The sequence below is a fragment of the Thamnophis elegans genome, chromosome 2, assembly GCF_009769535.1.
Source record: "Thamnophis elegans isolate rThaEle1 chromosome 2, rThaEle1.pri, whole genome shotgun sequence".
Taxonomy (NCBI): domain Eukaryota; kingdom Metazoa; phylum Chordata; class Lepidosauria; order Squamata; family Colubridae; genus Thamnophis; species Thamnophis elegans.
The window spans coordinates 157,704,280-157,725,854 of NC_045542.1; the positions used below are offsets into that span (position 1 = coordinate 157,704,280).

At 43.3% G+C, this 21,575-nt stretch overlaps 3 protein-coding genes across 3 annotated transcripts in view; all 3 read left to right on the forward strand.

Moving 5' to 3' along the window:
* The window catches only part of LOC116502442 (zinc finger protein 572-like), a 140,942-nt gene that overhangs the window by 15,731 nt on the left and 103,636 nt on the right, over window positions 1-21,575 (forward strand). The gene's annotated exons all lie outside the window — the stretch shown is intronic.
* Window positions 1,512-21,575, forward strand: part of LOC116504774 (zinc finger protein 135-like) — a 38,905-nt gene continuing 18,841 nt past the window's right edge. The window contains exon 1 of the mRNA XM_032212000.1: window positions 1,512-1,591. The gene's annotated coding sequence lies outside the window, so the exon portion shown is untranslated. The remainder of the gene's footprint in view (window positions 1,592-21,575) is intronic.
* Window positions 1,514-21,009, forward strand: LOC116504766 (zinc finger protein 84-like). Its single transcript, XM_032211992.1, has 2 exons — window positions 1,514-1,591; window positions 17,138-21,009. Exon 2 carries the CDS (start codon window positions 18,368-18,370, stop codon window positions 19,892-19,894), a length of 1,527 nt encoding a protein of 508 aa, XP_032067883.1. The 5' UTR covers window positions 1,514-1,591; window positions 17,138-18,367; the 3' UTR covers window positions 19,895-21,009.

A 21,575-nucleotide genomic window follows, 5' to 3' on the forward strand; every position in this document is an offset into this window, starting at 1 on the left:
AGCAATGTGGACAATACCTGTTTTTTCATTCATAAAAGCTATTTAATGCATTTTTTAGAAATGCAATGTTTTCCACCATATAATGTCTTTTTCACAGCTCCAACACCAAGGCAGTTTATATTTTATTTATTTTACTTATTTGATTTGTCAATCATTTACAAGATAATAGGTATAAGAATAAACATGAACAGGAATAAAATGGGTACGAATAAATGGGGACAGTAGGACAGGGATGATGGACACAATGGTGTGCTTATGCATGCCCCTTACAGAACCCTCAGGAATGGAGTGAGGTCAATAGTAGGCAGTTTAAGGTTAAAGTTATGGTGATTTCAAGATGTAACAAATTTGCAACAAAGAAGAGGCATCTTGGTGCTGCTACCACCAGGGTAACAAGCAGGCACCTCCAAGAAGACAAGATCACAGCAGGGGTTGTTCAGGAACCTAAACCCAGGACTCAAAACCACAATGCTTTTTCTTCTTGAGCTACAATCTCTGTGCATATTTTTTACCATGTATTTTTAGAAGCTTCAGCAACTTACTGGGACCTCTCAGAAACTCTGCTTATGACTCACAGATATTTTGTGCAAAGGAGATGCTGGCTAGGAAATTCTGGCCTCAAAATCTGGAAGACATTCAGGATGCAGAAGGAGGAAACTGAACGTTGAGTTTCTCTAAGACACATTAAAATTAACATGAAGGAAATGGCAGAATATATAAAAAACAAACCTGTACAATTAAAAAAGATAGACAATGGGGGAGGGGAAAATTTCTTCTACCATATACAGGCAATCATGGCATCTTTCTTAGGCTCCATTTTCTAGACCCTGCTGAATATGTTTCTCTGTGTGATCTAATGGGAGACTTCAGTGCAAGCAAATTTACAGAATTTACCCCTGGCATTTAGCAGATATAAAATTTCCTCCTCCAAGAATGAAGCTTGGTGGTTGATGCTCTTGGATGCAGCCCTGGCCAGCAGGAGTGAAGCTCCCCTGGAGTGTCTGGCCTGATGCTGCTGCCATGCCCTAAAATCCTGGGAGCCACAGGAAATCAGTCATAAAGTTTTGGGGTATTAGAGAGGTTTTGATCTCCATTGAGAATCACCCCTAAGAAAGCTGATTGTGTAATTCTGTAAAACCTTCATGAACGTTTAGGGCTCGGCACGTAGCTAATCTTCACAATGTTAAGATACATCACATTTCACTATTTCACTAGGCTCAGCTGCAAAGTCGGTCAAAAACGACTTGATAGCATTTAATCAATGGAAACTTGTTGCAAACGCCTTAGGTGGAAACTGGAGAAGGATGTTTTTCTGCCTCCAACCTGGAGATGGTGCTCAAACAGGCAACACCTGTGCCTAGAAAGCGGATAATACATGTGGTTGAGCCTAAAGGAGTTAAAACCATCGAGTACTGTATTGCTAGAAAGGTTGGAAAGCGATGGGAAGAGTAGAAGAAAGAAAGTCCAGTTGCCTTTTGAAAAAAGCACCTTTGGGGCAGCTGAACTTCCTCTTCCGGATGACTCATGGGAGGAAGGTGGTGTGCAAGAGCGGCTCTTCTCCTCTTCCCATGGTCGAAGCAGCAGCTGGAAGGTGAGTTGAGGGCGGGTGGGAGGAGAGTCCTGGAAGCGGAGAAGCAACTGGGCTGAAGCATCTCAGCTGCTGCTGCTGCAGGTTCCTTCCCTCCCCGAATTTAAGCCCACTGGGGCTGCACGCTGTGAAACTGGTGGCTGCAATTTTCTTCCTGGTGGGAAGATTGGAAAAGTCTCTTCCAAGTGAAGGTGGATTCTTTGGGAATGGCTTCCCTCCAGAGGTTGTGGGGGCTCCCATCACTGGAGGGTTTGTGACAGAGCTGGGAGGGACCTTGCAGGGCTTCTATTCCGACGCCCTGATCAAGCAGGAGAGCCAACATCATTTCACACAAATGGCTGTCCTGTCTCTGATTAAAGCCACCAGGGATGGAGCCCCCACAACCTCTGAAGGGAAAACCTTCCACTGGTTCACTGTTCTTAGTGTCAGGAAATTTCTCCTTAGTTCTAAGTTGCTTCTCTCCTTGATTAGTTTCCATCCAGTTCCTTGTCCTGCCTTCAGGGACTTTGGAGAATAGGTTGACGCCCCTCCCTCTTGTGACAACTCCTCAATATTGGAAGATGGCTATCATGTCTCCCCTAGTCCTTCCCTTCACTAGTCTAGACATAACCCAATTCCTGCAACCTCTTAATTATATTTTAGCCTCCAGACCCCTAATCCTCTTTGTTGCTCTTTTCTGCCTTCTTTCCAGAGTCTCAACATCTTTTTTATGATATGGTGACCAAACTGTCTGCAATTATCTAAATGTGGTCTTACTCTTTATAAAGTGGTACTAGTACTTCACATGATCTTGATTCTATCTCTCTGTTTATATAGCCTAGTATTGTATTGCCCTTTTTGGGCCACTGCAATACACAGCTGGCCCATATCTAAATGATTGTCCACTAGGACTTCAAGGTTCCTCTCATAGTTATTACTTGAGCCAAGTGCTACCTATTCTGTACCAGTACATTTGGTTTTTCTTGAATAAGCGTAAAGCCTTTTCTTCCCCTTCATTGAATTTCATTTTGTTAGGTAGGGCCCAGTGTTCAAATCTATCGAGAGTCTCTACCTTTTTTTAATTTTTAATTTTTAAAACAAACAAAAGCAAAACAACACATACAAAAAACTTTCCTCAATTTCGTCAAGCATGTTGTTTGGTTACAAACTTTTGTGCATCAGTTTTTACAATTAAAAATAAGATCACTGGTTATCCATCAAACATAACTAAATACATCATTATCATTTAGCATTATGTGATCAGGTTACCACTAATATTAATCATCCATAGAGTATACAATACTTATAGTGTGGCATATTCAACTCCAGAAATAGTTTTTCATTGTTAATTCAAGTAGTTATTGAACATTTCAATTCATAGATGTATCAATTATTCATTACATCATCATTAGTCCATTTAACATATAAAAATCTTTCCAGTATAATATGGTCTATACTTACAATTATGCATAGGGTTCAAATCATCCCACTCTTATACATTAAATACATTATTGTCCTTTATATATCATATGATCAAACACTATTTCATAGCAAAAAACTTTCATAACAATGACTATAACTTTTTGGTAATACATAAACAAACAATTTCATTTCTAGGTTTTTTTTAATCTAAACATTGGTAAAACAAATCCCAAACCTTATAAAATTGCTCATCCTCCTATTCTCTAATTTCAAATGTAAGTTTACTCATTTCAGCACATTCTATTATTTTCCGAATAGTTTCCTATGTTGGTGTCTTCTCATTTTTCCATTTTTTTTGCAAAGACAATTCTAGCAGCTGTTAAAACATTTACAATCAAATATTTCAAGTTTTTATTGTATGTTTCTGGTATGATTCACAATAAAAAAAGTTCTGGTTTTAAGTCTATGTGTTTATGTATCATTTTCTCCAACCACATGTGAATTTTAGTCCAATATCTTTTAGCTTCAGTACAAGTCCACCACATGTGGTAGTATGAGCCTGGCATCTGATGACATTTCCAGCATTTTTTGGATTTGTTCTTTGACATTCTTGCTATTCTTGTTGGGGATAAGTGCCACCTGTAAAACATCTTATACAAATTCTCTTTATATGCAGTTGACATTGTCATTTTATAGTTTTGAGACCACAGTTTTTGCCATTCCTCTAGGTCAATCCCATGCCCAAAAAATTTTCCCCAAGCTAACATAGTTTCTTTAACTTGTTCTTCCTGTAGCTTCACCTCTAATAGGTAGCCATAAAGTTTTTAAATTACTTTTTCATCAGTACCTGTTAAGATTTTATCTAATTCAGTCATTTTATCATAAAAACCCTCCATTTTTCAATGGTCATTGTATCTAGAATGTATTTCCACATATGAATACCAATTAATTTCGATTCCTTCCTGTTTCAAATCTTGAATGGATTTAAGTTCACCCTCTGTATTTAATAGTTTAGCCTATCTAACTGTTTGTTCCTTTTTGTATATTATTGAATATGAAAAGGCTTCAATGGTTGATATCCAGACTGGAATTTTTAAATAATGTAATTTCTTAATCTTCTCCCAGTTTAATAACAACGCCTCCCTTATATGTCTTCTAAAGTAACCATGTGCTTTGGTTCCCTTATATCATAAGAATACATGCCATCCCAGCAGCAAGTTGTGGCCCTCTAAATTCAAAAGCCTAACATTTTTTAACATTATCCATTCCTTAATCCACAGCAAACTTGTTGCCTGGTAATGTAGCTCCCAGTCAGGTAAGCCCAACCCTCCTCTTGCTTTAGCGTCTTGCAACCCTTTAAGTTTTATTCTTGCTTTTTCCCCCTGCCATATAAATTTCAACACCATTTTATTTAGATCTTCAAAATAGTCTTTCCCCAACCTAATTGGGATTGTCTGGAGCAAGTATAAGATTCTAGGTAAAATGTTCATTTTAATTGTTGAGATTCTCCCAATCATTGATAATTGTAAATTTTCCCATTTCATCAAGTCCGTTGCAATTTGTTGCTTCAATCTAAAATAGCTATCCTCTTTGAGAGTACTACATCTAGCTGTTAAAGAAATCCCCAAATATTTGACCTTGTTCGTAACTTGCATCTCCAAGATTTCCATCAATTATTCTTTTTGTTTTGATGATATGTTCTTTGTCAAGATCTTTGTTTTATCTTTATTTATTTTCAAGCCTGCTACTTTTCCATACTCCTCAATTTTTTCTAACAATTTAGGTGCAGATTCAAGTGGCTCCTCGAGAATGAAAACTAAATCATCTGCAAACGCTTGCAACTTATATTCCCTTTAATAGTCATTCCCTTTATTTCTTCCTCTTCTCTTATCCTTCTATTTAAGACTTCTAGCGTTAAGACCAAAAGTAATGGTGATAACGGGCAGCCTTGTCTTGTACCTCTCTTTATTTCAATAGGGTCTGTCAATTCTCCATTTATCATTTATCTTAGCTGTTTGCTTGTGATATACCATTTGTATAGCTTGAATAAAATTCTTACCAAAGTTTATTTGTTCCATTTGTTGTTGTAGCTCCATCATTGTTATTTTACCTTCTAGTATAATTCTAGTTTTGTTTGATATCCGGGGAAGATTGGCATCCTGTAAGTATTGCTTGACTCCCCCCTCTTCTATATTCCCTTGTTCATACAACTTGGCATAAAAGTATTGTATGATTTTCTTCTTTTCAGCATTTCCATAGTGCATTTGTCCTTGTTCATCTTTTAGTTGTTGTATTTTCTTTACCTCTCTCTCCTTTCTCAGTTTATATGCCAACCATCTGCCTGGCTTATTTGCATTTTCAAAGTAATTCTGTTTAGTGCCTCTAATTTTTTATGCCAATTCCTCCTTTTCCAATAAAGCCATTTTGTGTTGAATTATATCCATTTTTATTTTAATAGCCTTCTTTTGTGGAGATTTCTGTAGCTCTTTTTCCAGTGTCATATAGTTTTTTTCTAAATCTTTACATGTTTGTCTTTCCTTTAAGTTTCTCATTCTTGTGTAGTCTATTATCAGGCCTCTAGAAAAGGCCTTCATTGTGTTCCAAAGATTCTGCATGGATGTATCTTCTTTTTTATTTTCTTTGAAGAAAAAAGCTGATTCTTTTTCCATTTTCTGTACAAAGTCTTTCTGTTTCAGTATCGTATTGTTTAATGTCCATCTAGATCTTGTTCTTTGACCTCTCCATTTGATTATAATCGGTTTATGGTCCCCCCAAGTACTTAATTCAATTTCCACTTCTTGCATATCACCAAATAATTCCATTGAGGCCCAGGTCACGTCTATTCTAGAGAGTGATAAGTGTCTGTTTGAAAAGAAAGTATATTGTTTTTTTATAGGATTTCTTTCTCTCCAAACATCTTTTAAGTTTATTTCATCCATCATCCTGAAGAAGGACTTCGGGAGTGTTTTTCTATTTGGTTTTATTATTTTATGTGTTTTATAATCCATGTTCTGATTTGTAATGCCATTGAAATCTCCCATCATACAGATGTTAACGTAGTCTAGGCCACAAATTTACTTGTGGAGTTTTTTATAGAATTCACCTTGTTTTTCATTAGGTGCGTAAATTGCAATTAAAAGTATTTTCCTATTATTTTCCATAATTTCCACCATCCAGATTCTTCCGTCTTCATCTGTATAAATTTGTTTCGCTGGAATTTTGTCTTTAATATAAAAGATCACTCCTCTTTTCTTGCAGTCCGCCAAAGAGGTAAAAAAATCTCCAAGTTTTGGTTGAACTAACACGTGACCATATATTTGTTGAATATGTACTTCTTGTAAGCAAATTATGTCTGATTTTAACTTTTCTAATTTGTGAAATATTTTCCTTCTTTTGATTGCTGAATTAAGTCCATTTATATTAATTGTGAGCATTTTTTTCCCCTTCCATAGTTATGCTTTATATATAGGATTTATGGCTAGTTGATCTTGGTTCCCGTCGTTCTCTAATATCTACACCCCCTATGGCACCTTCTTCAATATCAATCCCACCTACGGTGCCTTCCAACTTTTCCTGTGGTTTCGGCGGGTGGGGCTACAATAGGGTTTGTTACAACCTGATTGATCCAGAGAATGAGGGATTTTTCTTAAGTGTCCTCCTTTCCCTCTCGGCTCCCAGTTTCCCTCAGTCTTTGGTCCAAGCACTAGCTGTGGCTCCAGTGAGGTATTATATTAACTGTGATAAAGATTTGATTATTGGATATTCTAAATTAATTCTAAACAACTTGCCATCAGAGAGACGTTCCAGTCTCACAAAAGAGAGCAGGGGGCTTTGCCTCCGGGCTCCGCAGCAGCCTGAGAGCTGCCTGCTCCTTTTGAGCGCAGCGAATGCCGTTTCGCTAAATTCAGCGCGGCAGCTCAAACGCGGCCTCTAGCGATCAACTTTAAAAAGCTCTAGCCGATTCTGATCAGATTTCAGTGCTGTGGCCACCGGGGCTTCGCCGCGGCTTCAAAGACCTGCAACGGCTTGCTTAGTCATCAGAGGGTGCGCTGATCGGATTCACCGGCTGGTGCGGCACAGCCCTCAAAACAGAAGGTCTACAGATAAGCTGGGCGCCAGAGTCTCTCAGACTCGGCTCGTCGCGAGGCTAATCCCTCAGAGCCACTTCAAAGTTGTGATCACCCGATTCTTCACCCACGAGGCACGGCAGCCATTTTTCATGCGACATCATGGTTGCCGCGTTTTCCAGCAGTGGCTGAATCAAAAGTTAATTGGAAGCCTGCAGGAGACGAAGTGTGCCAGGCTTCACAAAGCGACTGCAGCGAAGCCAGAGATCGAAGCCGGCAGGCACCCACAGCCATCCTCAGATACGTGAGTGAGGCATGGCCTCCACAGTTTCAGATCTACAGGCCCAAGGAGATCTAGCAGAGGAGGGCCAGGGCAGGCTTAGACTCAGGGCAGCGGCCTCCAGGCCTACAGCCGACCAGCACGCTTCCAGAGCTGCTGCTAGGGATGAATCCAGAAGACAAAAAGCCCTGGAAAAATAGGTGGCTAGGGTAGAAAGACTGGTGCAGGCGACTAGGCCTGAATCCCCCAGCAGATCTAGATCTCCAATTGGGGCCCCGTTCTCAAACATCTGGTTCACCTTCTAGGGACCTCAGCCCTTCCTCTGTCTCTTCTGCAAGGCCCCAGAGCCTATAGGGAAAGAGTGGAGGATCTGGGAGAAGGGGGATCCCGGGACTACCTACTGACAGCCCAACTTGCCCCCCGAGGGCTTCCATCATGAGGCCCTTCCGAGGAGGATTTAGAGGATTTTGACCAGTTGCCAGATAGCATCAGGAGACTCATCTCTGCAGCTATATCTAGGTGTATTTCCTTGGGCCTAGCCCAGAGGGACAGTTCTTCCCAAGGGGTGTCTAGACCAGTGTTTTTCAACCTTTTTTGTGCAAAGGCACACTTTTTTCATGAAAAAAATCACGAGGCACACCACCATTAGAAAATGGTGCACCCTGGTCAACACTGAGTAACTAGCATCCCTGCCAGGCCACAGTGGAAGGCCAGCTCAGTGGTGTGTGTGTGTGTGTGTGTGTGTTTGTGTGTGTGTGTGTTATTTCAGTCAACCAAGGTTGGGAAGCAAGACTCTGTCCAGCCATCGTTTGCTAATGCGGCCCCAGCTGACCTCTGCTCTTGCCCAGCAGCAGGGGCTGATTCTTGGTCTGGTGAACTATCTGCGTGTGTGTGTGTGTGTGTGTGTGTGTGTGTGTGTGGTGTGCGTAAAAGAAAGCAGCCCTGGGCTTGGGTTCTCAGTGGACCCCCTGAAGAGCCTTTCCTGTGGCTGGCTGTGGAGGTGGGATCCTCACTCCCATGGTCTCAGAGGGCAGGGGCTGGCTGGGAGGGTCTCTTGGCCTCTGTATGCAGGCCCAGCTCAGACCCCTGCCCAGCATCCCCTTCCACCCAAGCTCACATATTAAGTAAAGCAAAACAACCCTCGCACGGAATAAAAGCTTCGAATTTAAGTCCTCCTCACCTTTCTGAACTTCTCCTTTGCTGGATAAAAGTTTTCATTTCTTTTAAAGCAAAGGGTAAAAAAAAAATGTTACTTTTTGGATCCCTCCACACCAGCAAGCTCATCTCACCAGCCACGCGCGCGGAGGATCCACGGGGGGGGGGGAGGAGGAAAGGATGCGCCTTTGGAGTGGCCCGGGGAAAGGGAAGCGGGTGGAGATTCAGGTGATGGGGGAGAGGTGTGACTACGCGCCCCCCCTTCCGCAGCCCGTTCAAATATCACATCCTACCGGCGAAGGGAGCATGAGGGGCGGCGCGGCGATGTCCTCCCCGAGGCCGGCCAGGTGCGGCGCTCGCCCCCTCCCCGACTGGCGCAGGTGAGGTGGGGTGCGCGGACTTGGCCTCCCGCTGAGCCTGGGCGTGCGGCCGTTTGGCGCAGCCTGTTCCGGGACGGCACTTCCCCCGGTGGTGGTGGAGGAGGAGGACATACAAAAAGGGAAGCGGAGCCCAAGTTGGCTTGGTTGGGCTCCGCGCTTTCCTCCTGCGACGGGAATCCCACGGGAAAAGCCTCCTCAAAAACCTCGCCTTTTGCGCCCTTCCTTGGAGCAGCTCTTCGCTCTCCTCCATTGCTCCAGGGCCCCGCGTTGGCGGGGGGGGAAGTGGGCGGGAGCGGGGCGCGCGTGGCAAGAGCGCCGAGGGGCCAACGGGGCCCGACGGCCGCCAGAGCAGCCCCGAGCGCAGCGCAGAGGGGCCACCCTCCAACGGAGCCCAAGACCCTCCCTGCTTCCGCCCGCCGCTATTTTTAGCAATCCTGGAGGCGGCTGGCGACGAGATGCGACGCTCCTCCCAACTGGCAGCTCCTGCGGCCCCGGGGATGCGGCTGGGGCGCGGGGTGGCCTGGAGCGTGCCGCCTCCCCGCCCCCCACCAGGCGCGACCGAGGTAGCCGGGGAGAGGCCGGCCGGCCGACTCAGCCTCTGCCCGCCAGCTGGGATGCAATGCCGGCGGGTGTTTTTCCCACGGCACACCTTACACTATGTCACGGCACACTAGTGTGCCGTGGCACAGTGGTTGAAAAACACTGGTCTAGACCACCAGCGGTTTCCAGGTGGAAGTCCCCCTCTTCTTCCAGAGGGCACGATAATCCTAGGCCTCCTTCCCCCTCAATGGTCAGTGAGGGTTCCATCTTGGGGGAGGTCACACACCCAGACTTGGGGTTTTTAGAGGATGAGGATTCTGTCCCCCCGGAGGCCCCAGCATTTCCGGGGCTTTTTCCTCCCCCCACTTTCAAGCCTATGTTACACAAGGCCAAAAAGACTACTCAGATTGGCACGGGGGCTCCACCAGTCTCCCAGCACAGGGATCCCAACTTGGCCATGTTTATAAATCCCAATACGGATAAAGAGGAGGGTCCAGCCCCTCCCCTTTTCCTGGAAGTGGTACAGAACCAGTGGGCGAGGCCTTCTTCCTTGCCCAATCCCAGAAGCAATGATAAACGTTATTACAATATGGAGCAGGCCTTTTCCCAGGTCCTGCAACTTCCCATGGTAGATGCCCCAGTCGCCCTTTTGGCTAACACATCCTCTGTAGTCTCGGGTGACATGGCCGACAAGCTGAAGCCAGAGGACAAGCATGCAGAGCTTACCCTTCGTAAGAACTTCAAAGCTTCTGCCTGGGCCATTAAGGCGGCCGCAGCAGCATCCTATTTCAACCGCACAACGGTCATGTGGCTCCGGCAGCTACAGGACTGCATCCCGATCCAAGATGAATGTCTTTACCAAGACCTCACTAAGATCATTTCAGCTACCCAGTTCTCGGCGGACGCCACCATGGATTCCATTAAATTTGTGTCCAGAGCTCTATCCACCTCTGTGACTGTGAGGCTTCTGTGGCTCCGTAATTGGCAAATGGACAACAAATCCAAATGGAACCTGGCGGCGGCCCCCTTCTCCGGCCTTAACCTTTTTGGAACTTTCCTTGATCCCATTCTTGTGGAGAACAAGGATAAAAAGAAGGTCCTACCTTCAAATTCTAAGAAGCCGAACAATCATCTGTCTTCATACCGTAGGCCTTCATCTGTCAGGCCTCCTGACCAGGATTACCACGAGCAGCGGTACACCCCCTACAGGTATGATAGACAGAGTAAGCGGCCGTTCTACCAAGATAGGAATAGGTTTCAAGGTCAACCCAAACGGCCCTTTTGCGGAGGGGGAGTCCGTCCCTTCCACAGGGGGAAATGACTCCAACCCGAGTCTACCCATAGGCGGCTGCCTGGCATCCTTCACGGACCAGTGGGATCAGATAACATCAGATGCCTGGGTCAAGTCGACAGTCAGGGAGGGTCTCCATCTGGAGTTCCTCACCCCTCCCCCGACACTCTTCATGACTTTCCCCTTCTCCAGGGACCCAGAAAGGTGCCGCCTAATGCTCCTAGCAATCCAGCACCTGCTGGACATTCAGGTGGTCGAGCCGGTTCCTCCGAAGGAGTGTGGGCAAGGCGTTTACTCAAACCTCTTTGTCGTCCCAAAGAGCTCCGGGGGATGGAGAGCGATCCTGGACTTGACGTGTCTAAATTCATTCCTGGTCTACCGGTGCTTCAAGATCTCCTCTCTCAAATCCATATTATTGGGGATCAGATGGGGAGACTTCATGGCATTAATAGACTTAACAGAGGCATACTTACACATTCTGATTTGGCCAACCCACCACAAATTGTGGGAGGTTCCAAATATTCCCCGGCTTCTGTCTCGGTCGCCCAGGTCCTTGAATTCCTACAACACGGTCTAGACCGCGGCCTCTCCCATAACACCTTACGGAGACAGACAGCTGCCCTATGTTCGGTCTTAGCAGGGGAGGGTCATTGGTCATTAACCCAGTCACCGTTGGTGAAACGTTTCCTCAAGGGGGCAGCAAACCTGTGCCCTCCCCCGGTACACAGGTTCCCCACGTAGGATCTCTCCCTGGTTCTTAGAGTCCTTACAAGTGCCCCCTTCGAGCCTTTGAGGACTGTGCACCTTAGGTTCCTGACCCTGAAGGTGATTTTCCTTGTCGCAGTCACTTCGGCTAGACACATTTCCAAATTGGGTGCTTTGTCGTCCAAGGAGGATTTGTGCCATTTCCACCAAGACAGGGTTCTCCTGACTAGATCCGATCTTCCTGCCAAAGGTCAACTCCCTATTCCATAGGTCACAGGAGGTCATCCTTCCCAACTTCTGCCCCTCTCCTTCCCACGAGAGTGAGGTTCGCTGGCACCGCCTAGATGTCCGCCGTGCCCTACACATTTATCTCAGGCGTACATCTCCTATCAGTCGGTCGGAGGCCCTGTTCCTGTCCTTCCAACCTAGGTTGCTAGGGGCTAGGGTGTCTTCCGCCACCATAGGTAAGTGGGTGTGGCAGGCCATCATGGAGGCCATGTTCACCAGGTTCCGCCACAGCCCACCAGGAGCGCAGCTACTACGGCCACCTGGGCTACCAGGGCTCTGCTAGAGGATATTTGTAGGATGGCCACCTGTGCCTCTCCTTCCCCCTTTATTCGACACTATCACCTTGATCGTTTCGCTTCAGCGGACACAGCCTTCGGCCGTCAGGTGCTCCAACAGGTGATGACCCCCCTCCCCCAGAGTCAACGACCCGCCCTGGGACTAAGCTTAGGTATGTCCCTGTTGTAGCCCCTCCCACCGAAACCACAGGAAAAAGAACATTGGTCCTTACCTAAATGTTTCTTTTCTGTGGTAGAGGCGGGAGGAGCTACTTTCCCACCCTTGATTTGATCAAAGGGGGTTGGGGTGGTCGGTGTTTTTCTTGGTATGTGTGGTGTTATTTTCCTTACATAATGCTGTCAGTTTTTCCATTCGACCTCATGAAACTGGGAGCTGAGAGGGAAAGGAGGGTACTTAAGAAAAATCCCTCAGTCCCTGGACCAATCAGGCTGTAACAAACCCTGTTGTAGCCCCTCCCGCCTCTACCACAGAAAAGAAACATTCAGGTAAGGATCAACATTCTTTCTCAGTTTCAGTCATGGGTGTATCTAACTGTTGCACCATTAGTTCTTCTTTTCCAGTCTTCTCGGCCTTTCCTCTCAAATGTTCTGTATAGAAGGCTTCTGCTTTTTCAATTGTATCAATTCTGTACCTTTGTCCTTTCCATAGAAATATTAAACCTTCCGGTATCAGCCATGTATAGTTAACTCTTATCTTAAGTAAAATTGTAGTCAGGAATTGATATTTTCTTCTCTACTCTCTCACTCTTCTTGGAATTTGCTTTAAGACCACAATCTCCTTGCCTTTGTATTCCAATTTTCTGTCTCTTGTTTTCTGCAATATTTGTAATTTCAATGCTTTTTTTAGTAAATCTTACATGGACTTCCCTTGGAAAAGCATTTCTCATTGCATATCTTGTATTTACCCAAAATGTCTCATCTATGCCATCCATCATCTTCTCTTGGGGTATCTCTAACACATCTATCAGGATTTCAGATATTATTTGTGGCAGATTCTCTCCCTTTTTCTCTGTTATATTTTGAAATCTTAAAAAATATTCAGAGCGCTCCATCTCCCATCCTATTATTGCACTGCTTTCTGTTTCCATTTTGCTCAATCTACTGTCGAGTTCTTCATCCCTCTTCTCTCTTTGTTTCTCTCTTTCAGCAATTTTTTGCATTCTGTCTTCTTGTTTCAGTATCCAATTTTGTATAATTTCAATCTTTCCCTCTGTCTGACCTATCTTTTGTTCTATGTTCCCACTTTGCTGATCCATTGTCTCCATCCTCTTTCCCATATTTTCAGACCTCTTTATAAGCGTATCTAGTTTTCATCGATGCCTGTTTGTAATTTTTGTATTGCTTGCATAATTGCCTCTAATGATGTAGCATATCTTTTTCCTGTTGTATCTTCGCCTGTATTGATCTTTGTTCTCCTGCTGGGGAGCAGGCAGGAGTCGTTGATGCAGAATCCACTGGTGTTGTCTTTCTGCTCATCTTCCTGATTTTATTCTCTCTTTTTCTTTTCGTAGCTCGTCCAATTAATGTTGACTATAAGGAAACAAGAAAAGGGAAAGAAAAAAGTGAGAAAAAAGAGAAAAAAGATATTCCAGATATCTTGCCAGGTAGTGATGTCAGGCTAATTGGCCTCTAGTTTTATGGATTCATTCTTCTCCCCCTTTTTGAAGATGGAAACTATATCCGGTCTTTTCCAATCTACTGGTAGTTCCTTTGTGCGTGAAGATCTTTGAAATATATGGTTGAATGGTTCTTAGATCACGTCTGCTGGCTCCTTTAGAACTCTGGGATGTAATCATTCTGTTCCTGATGATTAGAACTCATCTAGAATGGAAAGGTGTTCTCTTACCATTTTCTTCCCTGTTTTAATTTGTATTCCTAGTCTGCCTTTTACAGTTCACTTTTGGTAGGTTTAGCTATTTTTTATTTTTATCTGAAGATAGATGCAAATAATGAATTAAGTAGCTCTGCTGTGTCTCTACTGCCCATCACTTCCTTGCCATCACGTCCCATTAGTACACTGACTGTTTCCCTGACTTTTTTCTTGTTTTATACATGTTTTAAAATGATTTTTGATATTTGTTGCAAGTTTTAGTTCATTCTCACCATGATCTTTGCAGATTCGGGATATATGCTACTATTCTGCCTTAGTTATGTGTCCTCTTTCAATTTTTTATACTGATCCTTTTTTTCATTCAGTTTCTCAGAGAAAACTTTATGCAAACATGTTGGATTGTTCTTGGATATCTTGTTTTCCCTTTTCAGTAATATTATGTTGGACTAGGCTTATATGATCATACTACTAAGTTGGAAACCCGTGCTTCGCCACAGAAATGGAACAGCAATAGGTAGCATTCTTTACCATCAACCTCCATTATCCTGTAGCTGTAAAAGGCAGCAGCAAACATGGTCTTCTTGAGGGGAACTTTGGTGTTTGGTTCACACTGAGGTATATTGATGTAATAGCCGTCTTCTCCATGGCAGAACATCAGAAGCTACTGGAGAGCTTCATAGGCACCGTACATCTCACTGATTCTTAACAACCAATTTTCTCTGCTGTGGAGAACGATATCTCTTTTCTCAAAATCCTGGGCAACAATGAGAACAGCCACTTCTCTAGTCATGAGGGCATTGAAACGACCTCGGTGCCTTCCAGATGGCTTCCTATCACCACTTGGAAGTCCTTGGAAGTATGGCTGAAGGGGAGAAAAGTGCACCACTGTAGCACATCCCGGGACCCTCTACCTGCCATTCTAAAACACCGCATGACTGCGTGCGCAAGGCAGCAAACCAACATAGCTTGTGGCTTGGCTAGGACCGTTGTGAGCATGCATGGGCAGTGGGTGAAGTCACGGGAAGGTTTAAATGGTGGAGGGGAGCACTGGGCTTCAGCGTTGACTTCATCTCACTATATCTTATCACTGGGTGTTTCTCGGATCGTGCTGAAGGGTGGAAGATAAACAATACTGAGAATTGTGTAGTTTATTGTTTATTTCTCAGGTTCAAATTTAAAACTAGAGAAATACTTATTAGTCCAAGGCATTGATCTCATTTGTGATTGATTAGCATAGGGGTTATTAGATGTATACTTTTTTACAGCCTTTCTACTGACTTGGGGATGAGTTTGACGATACTTGTGTGCAGCTTCCCTTACTTGTATTTCCTAATTGCATCTGTAAATCTTTTTCTGTATTTTTGCCTCTTTTCCCTATAACTGGTGTTACACTAGAAGGAACAGATTCGTCTGAACAGGGGAGTAAAATAGGGGGGGGGGGGAATCTGCCTCTGCCTACCAGCATCCATTAGTATCCATCTAGCTAGCATCCTGTCACTGTGTGAGAGAGTTGAGGGGTGTTTGGAAACTCAAACAGTATTTGCTGTGTGAGAAAGAAGGAGACAGGAAGGAGACTGGATGTGGCTTACCTCAACTGTTCTGTAGTAAAGCTGCATGTTGCTGTGAAAGTGAAACTCGTCTTTTGAGATGGGGAGGGGGAGTAGAACTTTTTAGCATCAGAGCTTGGAATTGATTTCTTTTCAGGTGGGGAGGGGGAGTAGAATTCCTTAGCATCAGAGGGCTACTTTGAAAGTGAAACAGTATTTGCTGTGTGAGCAAGGAGACAGGAAGGGGCCTGGCTATTGGTTAGCTCAAATGTTCTGTAGTACAGCTGCTTCCTGCTGTGAAAGTAAAACGGAAACTGAATCTCCTCTCCTCTGCTTGTGTTTTGCATTTGGAACAGATTTATTTTCTAATTAGGGGAAGGAGTAGAACTAGTTAGCATGATGGCATGTTAATAATAATATAGGAAATGCTAATGCTCTGAAGGTCATTTCGAAAAACATTTTCTTAGTGAGCACCTAGAAGCCAAGAGGAACATACGTGGAAAATTTGAGGTTTGTAGGCTTTAAGATTCTGGAGATTTTGTGATAATGCATGAGTGGTATTTCTTTTAAATATATATATAGATTTTCCAGTATTTCCCACAGTCCTTGCATTGTTTTCTCCTTTAGGGTTTTTATCCATGAAATTTTGCTTACGCTATGAATTTCTTTAAATCAGCTCTTCTAAAGTTTAAGACACTTGTTGGATTATATTCTGTTGCTTGTGTTTGCATTATACGGGGTCATTCGACCAAGGTTCCAAAAACTTCAACTCCTTCTATCGCTTCTCTGTTAGTAAGAATTAGGTCGAGTATAGTTTTCCCTCTAATTCCCTCTTCTACTTTTTGGATGACAAAGTTGTCAGCTAAATTGGTTGGGAATCTATTCAATCTCATACTTGCTGTAGACTTTGTCTCCCAGTTTATATCAGGGCAGTTAAAGTCTCCCATTATATATTGAGGTTGCCCTCTGAATATAGTTTGTAATCCACACATATTGAAAATGACAGAAGAATAAAATTTACAAGTTTTTTTATTTCCATGTCTTTCCAATAAGTATGGCATTTCCTGTCCCATCCATGTATTAGCCTGGTTCAATTGTGCTTAATCCATCTTTGGTTGCACAGGGAGTCCTCACTTACCACTTCTTCCCTGAGCCTTCAAAGTTACTATGGCACAGTAGAAGCTGACGTGCACCTGGTTCACAAAATTTGTGTTAATCCCAGGTCTTGTTCCGTGACCACATGTCAGCAGTGACTGTGGTTTTGAAGGTGCAAGAAAGGGAGTTGCACCAACTTGGCTTCTGCCAATAGTTGCACATATATGGTGCCTGCAGCATCCCACACTCATGATCCCCATTTGTGACCTTCCCAAATAGCTTCTGACTAGCAACATCAGTGGATGTACTAGCAGGAAATTGCACGTCACGGACATATGAAATTTCCTTTAACAACCCACAGTAACTAGTTTAAAAACTACAGAGGAACAGATGTAAGTTGGAAATGTCGTGTGACATGATGCTTAATGTTTGAGCTGCTTAGTGACGCAAATATCAATTCCAATTGTGGTAGGTGAAGTAGCAATAGTTAGACTTAGAAGTGAGGACTACTTAAGCAAGGATGTCACCAGAGGGGTTATAGACAGTATTTTCTGCCCTTATTTGTAGCTGAGGACTTTCATGAGCAAAAGTGGTGTATACTTTTCTTCTTTTTTCACCTCATCTCTAACCATTTTATAAACAATTAAAGTTACACTTTTTTTGCATCTTACAGATGAGCAGGATGGCAATAAGAGCACTCTGGACAACTGTAAAGAACAATCAGTGTTGAAAAGGGAAGAATATCAAGCCAAAAATCAAAATATTTCCCATTTCCTGCAGAAAACCTTACAAATTGGTTCCTCCTGCAACAGCTGTTTGAAAAAAGAGAGAAAATTAAGAAAGAATAAGCAAATTATGCAGAACTCAAGGATAAATTAAATGAGAGGGGAAGGAAGATTATTTATAATTCAGCAAAAGAAGGAAATATCTGGAAGTCTGTTCGAAGGAAAAGATCAATAGTAAAGCCACGTAGAAGAGACAGGAATGCAGGCCTCTCCCTGAGAGGAAGAAGATGGCTTGAATGAAAGAACCCTTAACAAAGGCATTGTCCATATTTTTTACATCCTCAAGAATATCAGTGGTGCAAAAGCTTCATAAATTTGCTTATTGTTGGAAAAGCACAGATTGCAAATCACAGCTGATAATGCACAAGAGGAGACAGAAAACCACACAAATTACCTGAATGTGGCAAAAACTACGGTCACAAAATCTCCCTTGTTGTTCATGGAAGCACCTCCACAAAAGAGGGAAGCCACAAAAGTGCTCCCAATGCGGTAAATGCTTTAGTGAGCATGGCAACATGGTGCTACATCAGATAATTCACAGGAGGGAGAAAACATATGACTCTGCAAATTGTGTGAAAGTTTCATTAGAAATTCCCAGGTCTTGAGACACTAAAGGATGCACACAAAGGAATAAAATCATTTGAACGTTCTTTCTGTGGGAAACGTTTCAGTAAATTACTTCCTGGTGAAGCACCTGAGGACTCTCACAAAAGACAAACCGTTTGAATGTCCTGATTGTGGAAAAAATATTAGTCACAATTTCGGTCTGGTGTTGCATCAGTAGATTGACTCCAGGGAGAAACTCTATGAGTATCTAGATTGTGGGGAAAAACATCATTAGAAATTTCCATCTCAAGAGACGCCAGAGAACTCACACAGAAGAAAAACCCTTTGAATGTCCTTAATTATGGGAATGTCACAATTCTGGTGATACACCAGAAGACTCCCATAGGAGAGAAATGCTTTGAATGTCCTGATTATTGGAAAACTTTCAGTTATGATTCCAATTTGTGAAACACCAGAGGAATCATAAAGGAGGAAAACCCATTCAATGTCCAGACTGTGGGAGAAGCTTCAGTTGTAATTCCCGCCTGGTAACACATCAGGGGATTCACTCCATGGAGAAACCTTGTAAGTGTAGAGATTGTGGGGAAAGTTTCATTATAAATTCCCACCTCTTGAGACATAAGGCCACGCACACAGGTGAGAAACCCTTTGAATGTCCTGAATGTGGGAAACGTTACAGTCAGAATTCCCAGCTGGTGAGACACCAGAGGACTCACACAGGAGAGAAACCCTTTGAATGTCCTGACTGTGGGAAATGTTTTAGTCAGAGAGGCATCCTGGTGACACACCAGAGGACTCACACAGGAGAGAAACCCTTTGAATGTCCTGATTGTGGGAAATGTTTTAGTCGGAGTTGCATCCTTGTGACACACGAGAGGACTCACACAGGAGAGAAACCCTTTGAATGTCCTATCTGTGGGAAAAGCTTTAGTTATAATTCCAGTCTGGTGACACACCAGATGACTCACACGAGAGAGAAACCTTTTGTATGTCCTGATTGTGGGAAATGTTTTAGTCAGAGTTCTACTCTGGTGACACACCAGAGGACTCACACAGGAGAGAAACCCTTTGAATGTCCTATTTGTGGAAAAAGGTTTAGTGATAATTCCAGCCAGGTGAAACACCAGCGGACTCACACAGGAGACAAACCCTTTGCTTGTCCTGATTGTGGGAAACGTTTCAGTCAGAATTCCCAGCTGGTAAAACACCAGAGGACTCACACAGGAGAGAAACCCTTTGAATGTTCTTATTGTGGGAAACGTTTCAGTCAGAATTGCAGCCTGATAAGACATCAGATGACTCACACAGGAGAGAAACCCTTTGAATGTCCTCTTTGTGGAAAAAGTTTTAGTGATAATTCCAACCTGGTGACACACCAGAGGACTCACACAGGAGAGAAACCTTTTGAATGTCCTGATTGTGGAAAAGGTTTTAGTCAGAGTTCCAGTCTGGTGACACACCAAAGGACTCACACAGGAGAGAAACCCTTTGAATGTCCTTATTGTGGGAAAGGTTTCAGTCAGAATTCCATGTTGGTGAGACACCAGAGGATTCACACAGGAGAGAAACCCTTTGAATGTCCAGATTGTGGGAAATGTTTTAGCTGGAGTTTCAGCCTGGTGACACACCAGAGGACTCACACAGGAGAGAAACCCTTTGAATGTCCTGATTGTGGGAAATGTTTTATTCAGAGTTCCAGCCTGGTGACACACCAGAGGACTCACACAGGAGTGAAACCCTTCGAATGTCCTCTCTGTGGGAAAAGCTTTAGTGATAATTCTAATCTGGTGAGACACAAGAGGACTCACACAGGAGAGAAACCTTTTGAATGTCCTGTTTGTGGGAAAAGTTTTAGTGATAATTCTTATCTGGTGATACACCAGAGGACTCACACAGGAGAGAAACCCTTTGAATGTCCGATCTGTAGGAAAAGTTTCATTAAGAATTCCAGCCTGGTACAACACCAGAGGACTCATACTGTGGAGAAATCTTTCAAATGTCCAGTCTGTGGACATTACTTCAAGCATAAATCATCCCTTATTGCACACAAGGTAATCCATATGAAGAAAGGTAGATGAGTTTAGAGAATACTTGAATTTCATTTGATATCTCCCATTGAAAGTGTAGGTGAGAAAGTGATTGTTTGAATTTTGGCCTGATTCATTTTGCTCAAACATTTCTCAGGGTTAAATTTGTAAGTTGAGTGAAAAGTAAATTGGAAAATGGCTAACTACTAGTTTGTGGTTATCAACAGAACCTTCTGTATATTTCCTTTTCCGGAATTAATGGAATTCCTCAAAAAGGAATTTTGGGTAGAGCTTTTGTCTGTTGTTTATGGAATTTCCACATGTGGAGTTTCAGTCTTCTACCTTGGTTTCACCCGATTTTCAGCCCCTGAGTTCCACAGCCCGCATAAAAGTAGTCCTCAAGATATAACTATTATGGGCCTTGAATTAGGGTTTCATGTTCCAATGGCTGTTAAGTGAAATTGCTTTCCTTAAGTACCTCAATCCTCCTGCTCTCCCTGATGCAGCCATTAATCAAATGTGCGAGTCGCTAGGTAGAACACTGTCTACTCAGAGCTTGGGAAAAGTCTTGGAGGCCTAGCGCAGAGCTAGGCTTGCTTGCCGTAGGCATCTATACACACACTCCGCACCCTCCAAGACACCCTTGTGCTCTGTATCCTAACCCTTGAGTCCCCTTGGCCATTCACTCCCCCGTTACCCCTGACTCCCACCCTACCTGACTTCATACGCTCCTCCTTCTTACCTTTAAAGATCTCTGAACCTCATGTTGGGGAGGGAAGGAAGGACATATATCAGTGCTGGCTAACATTTTTTGGATTGTGTGCCAAAAGCAGTAGGGCGTGCTTGGGCGTGCCCACACCCATAATCTATGTGCGCGACCCCAGCCTGCATGAAATCCTGGACCAGCCTATTCACAAAGTAAATACCTTCACCTCCAGGTGATGGGATTAAGGACAGGACATGACCTTAACCCAGGGGCCCTGAAACTTTTTAAATGGGACCAATTTATGGTCCCTCAGACTGTTGGGAGGTGTGGACTGGCTGGATGGGCATGACTAGATGGTCATGTGACTAGATGGTCATGGCCAATTCAAAGTCCTTTGAACAATGCACAAAAATTAAACTTTTAATTTGTTTTGTTCCTGGGGGTGTTTTATTTACTTTTGTTTGCATGTTGCTCTTTCTGTTGCCTTTTCTTTGTACTAGATCATTTTTCAGTTTTTCAGGAGTCTAGTGGTCCACTTCAGGAAAGTCAGTTTTGCAGCAATTCTCCTCCCCAAGGAATTTACAATCAACAACTCTCTCTCTCTCTCTCTCTCTCCCTCTATATGTGTATGTCTCTCTTTTCTCTCTTTTATTCTCTCTCCTCTCTCTCTCTCTTCCTCTCTCTTTCTTATTCTCTCTCTCTTTCTTTTTAAGTTTCAACTTTTTAAAAACAAAATATCAAATCAATGCATGAACAGTGTGGCACCTGTCATACATTCTAATACATATAAAACTAATTAAGTTAAACATAATCCTAGCATTCAATGCGCTTATATATTTCTAACAGTAATGCATCATCTTAATTTATAGTCTCATTATTCAATTTGCCCACATTTTCTCTTGTTATTACTTTTGTTTTGTTATATAAAAGATCTACAATAATATTCTCCATTTTCTTGTTTCTATCACTCTATCTCCCTCTCTTTTTTAAAAGAAAGTTTTTATTTTTAGGCTGACATAGACAAAC

Excerpts from the sequence above, each read along its gene's own strand:
- LOC116504766 (XM_032211992.1), top strand. The coding sequence starts at position 18,368 with ATGGAGAAACCTTGTAAGTGTAGAGATTGTGGGGAAAGTTTCATTATA.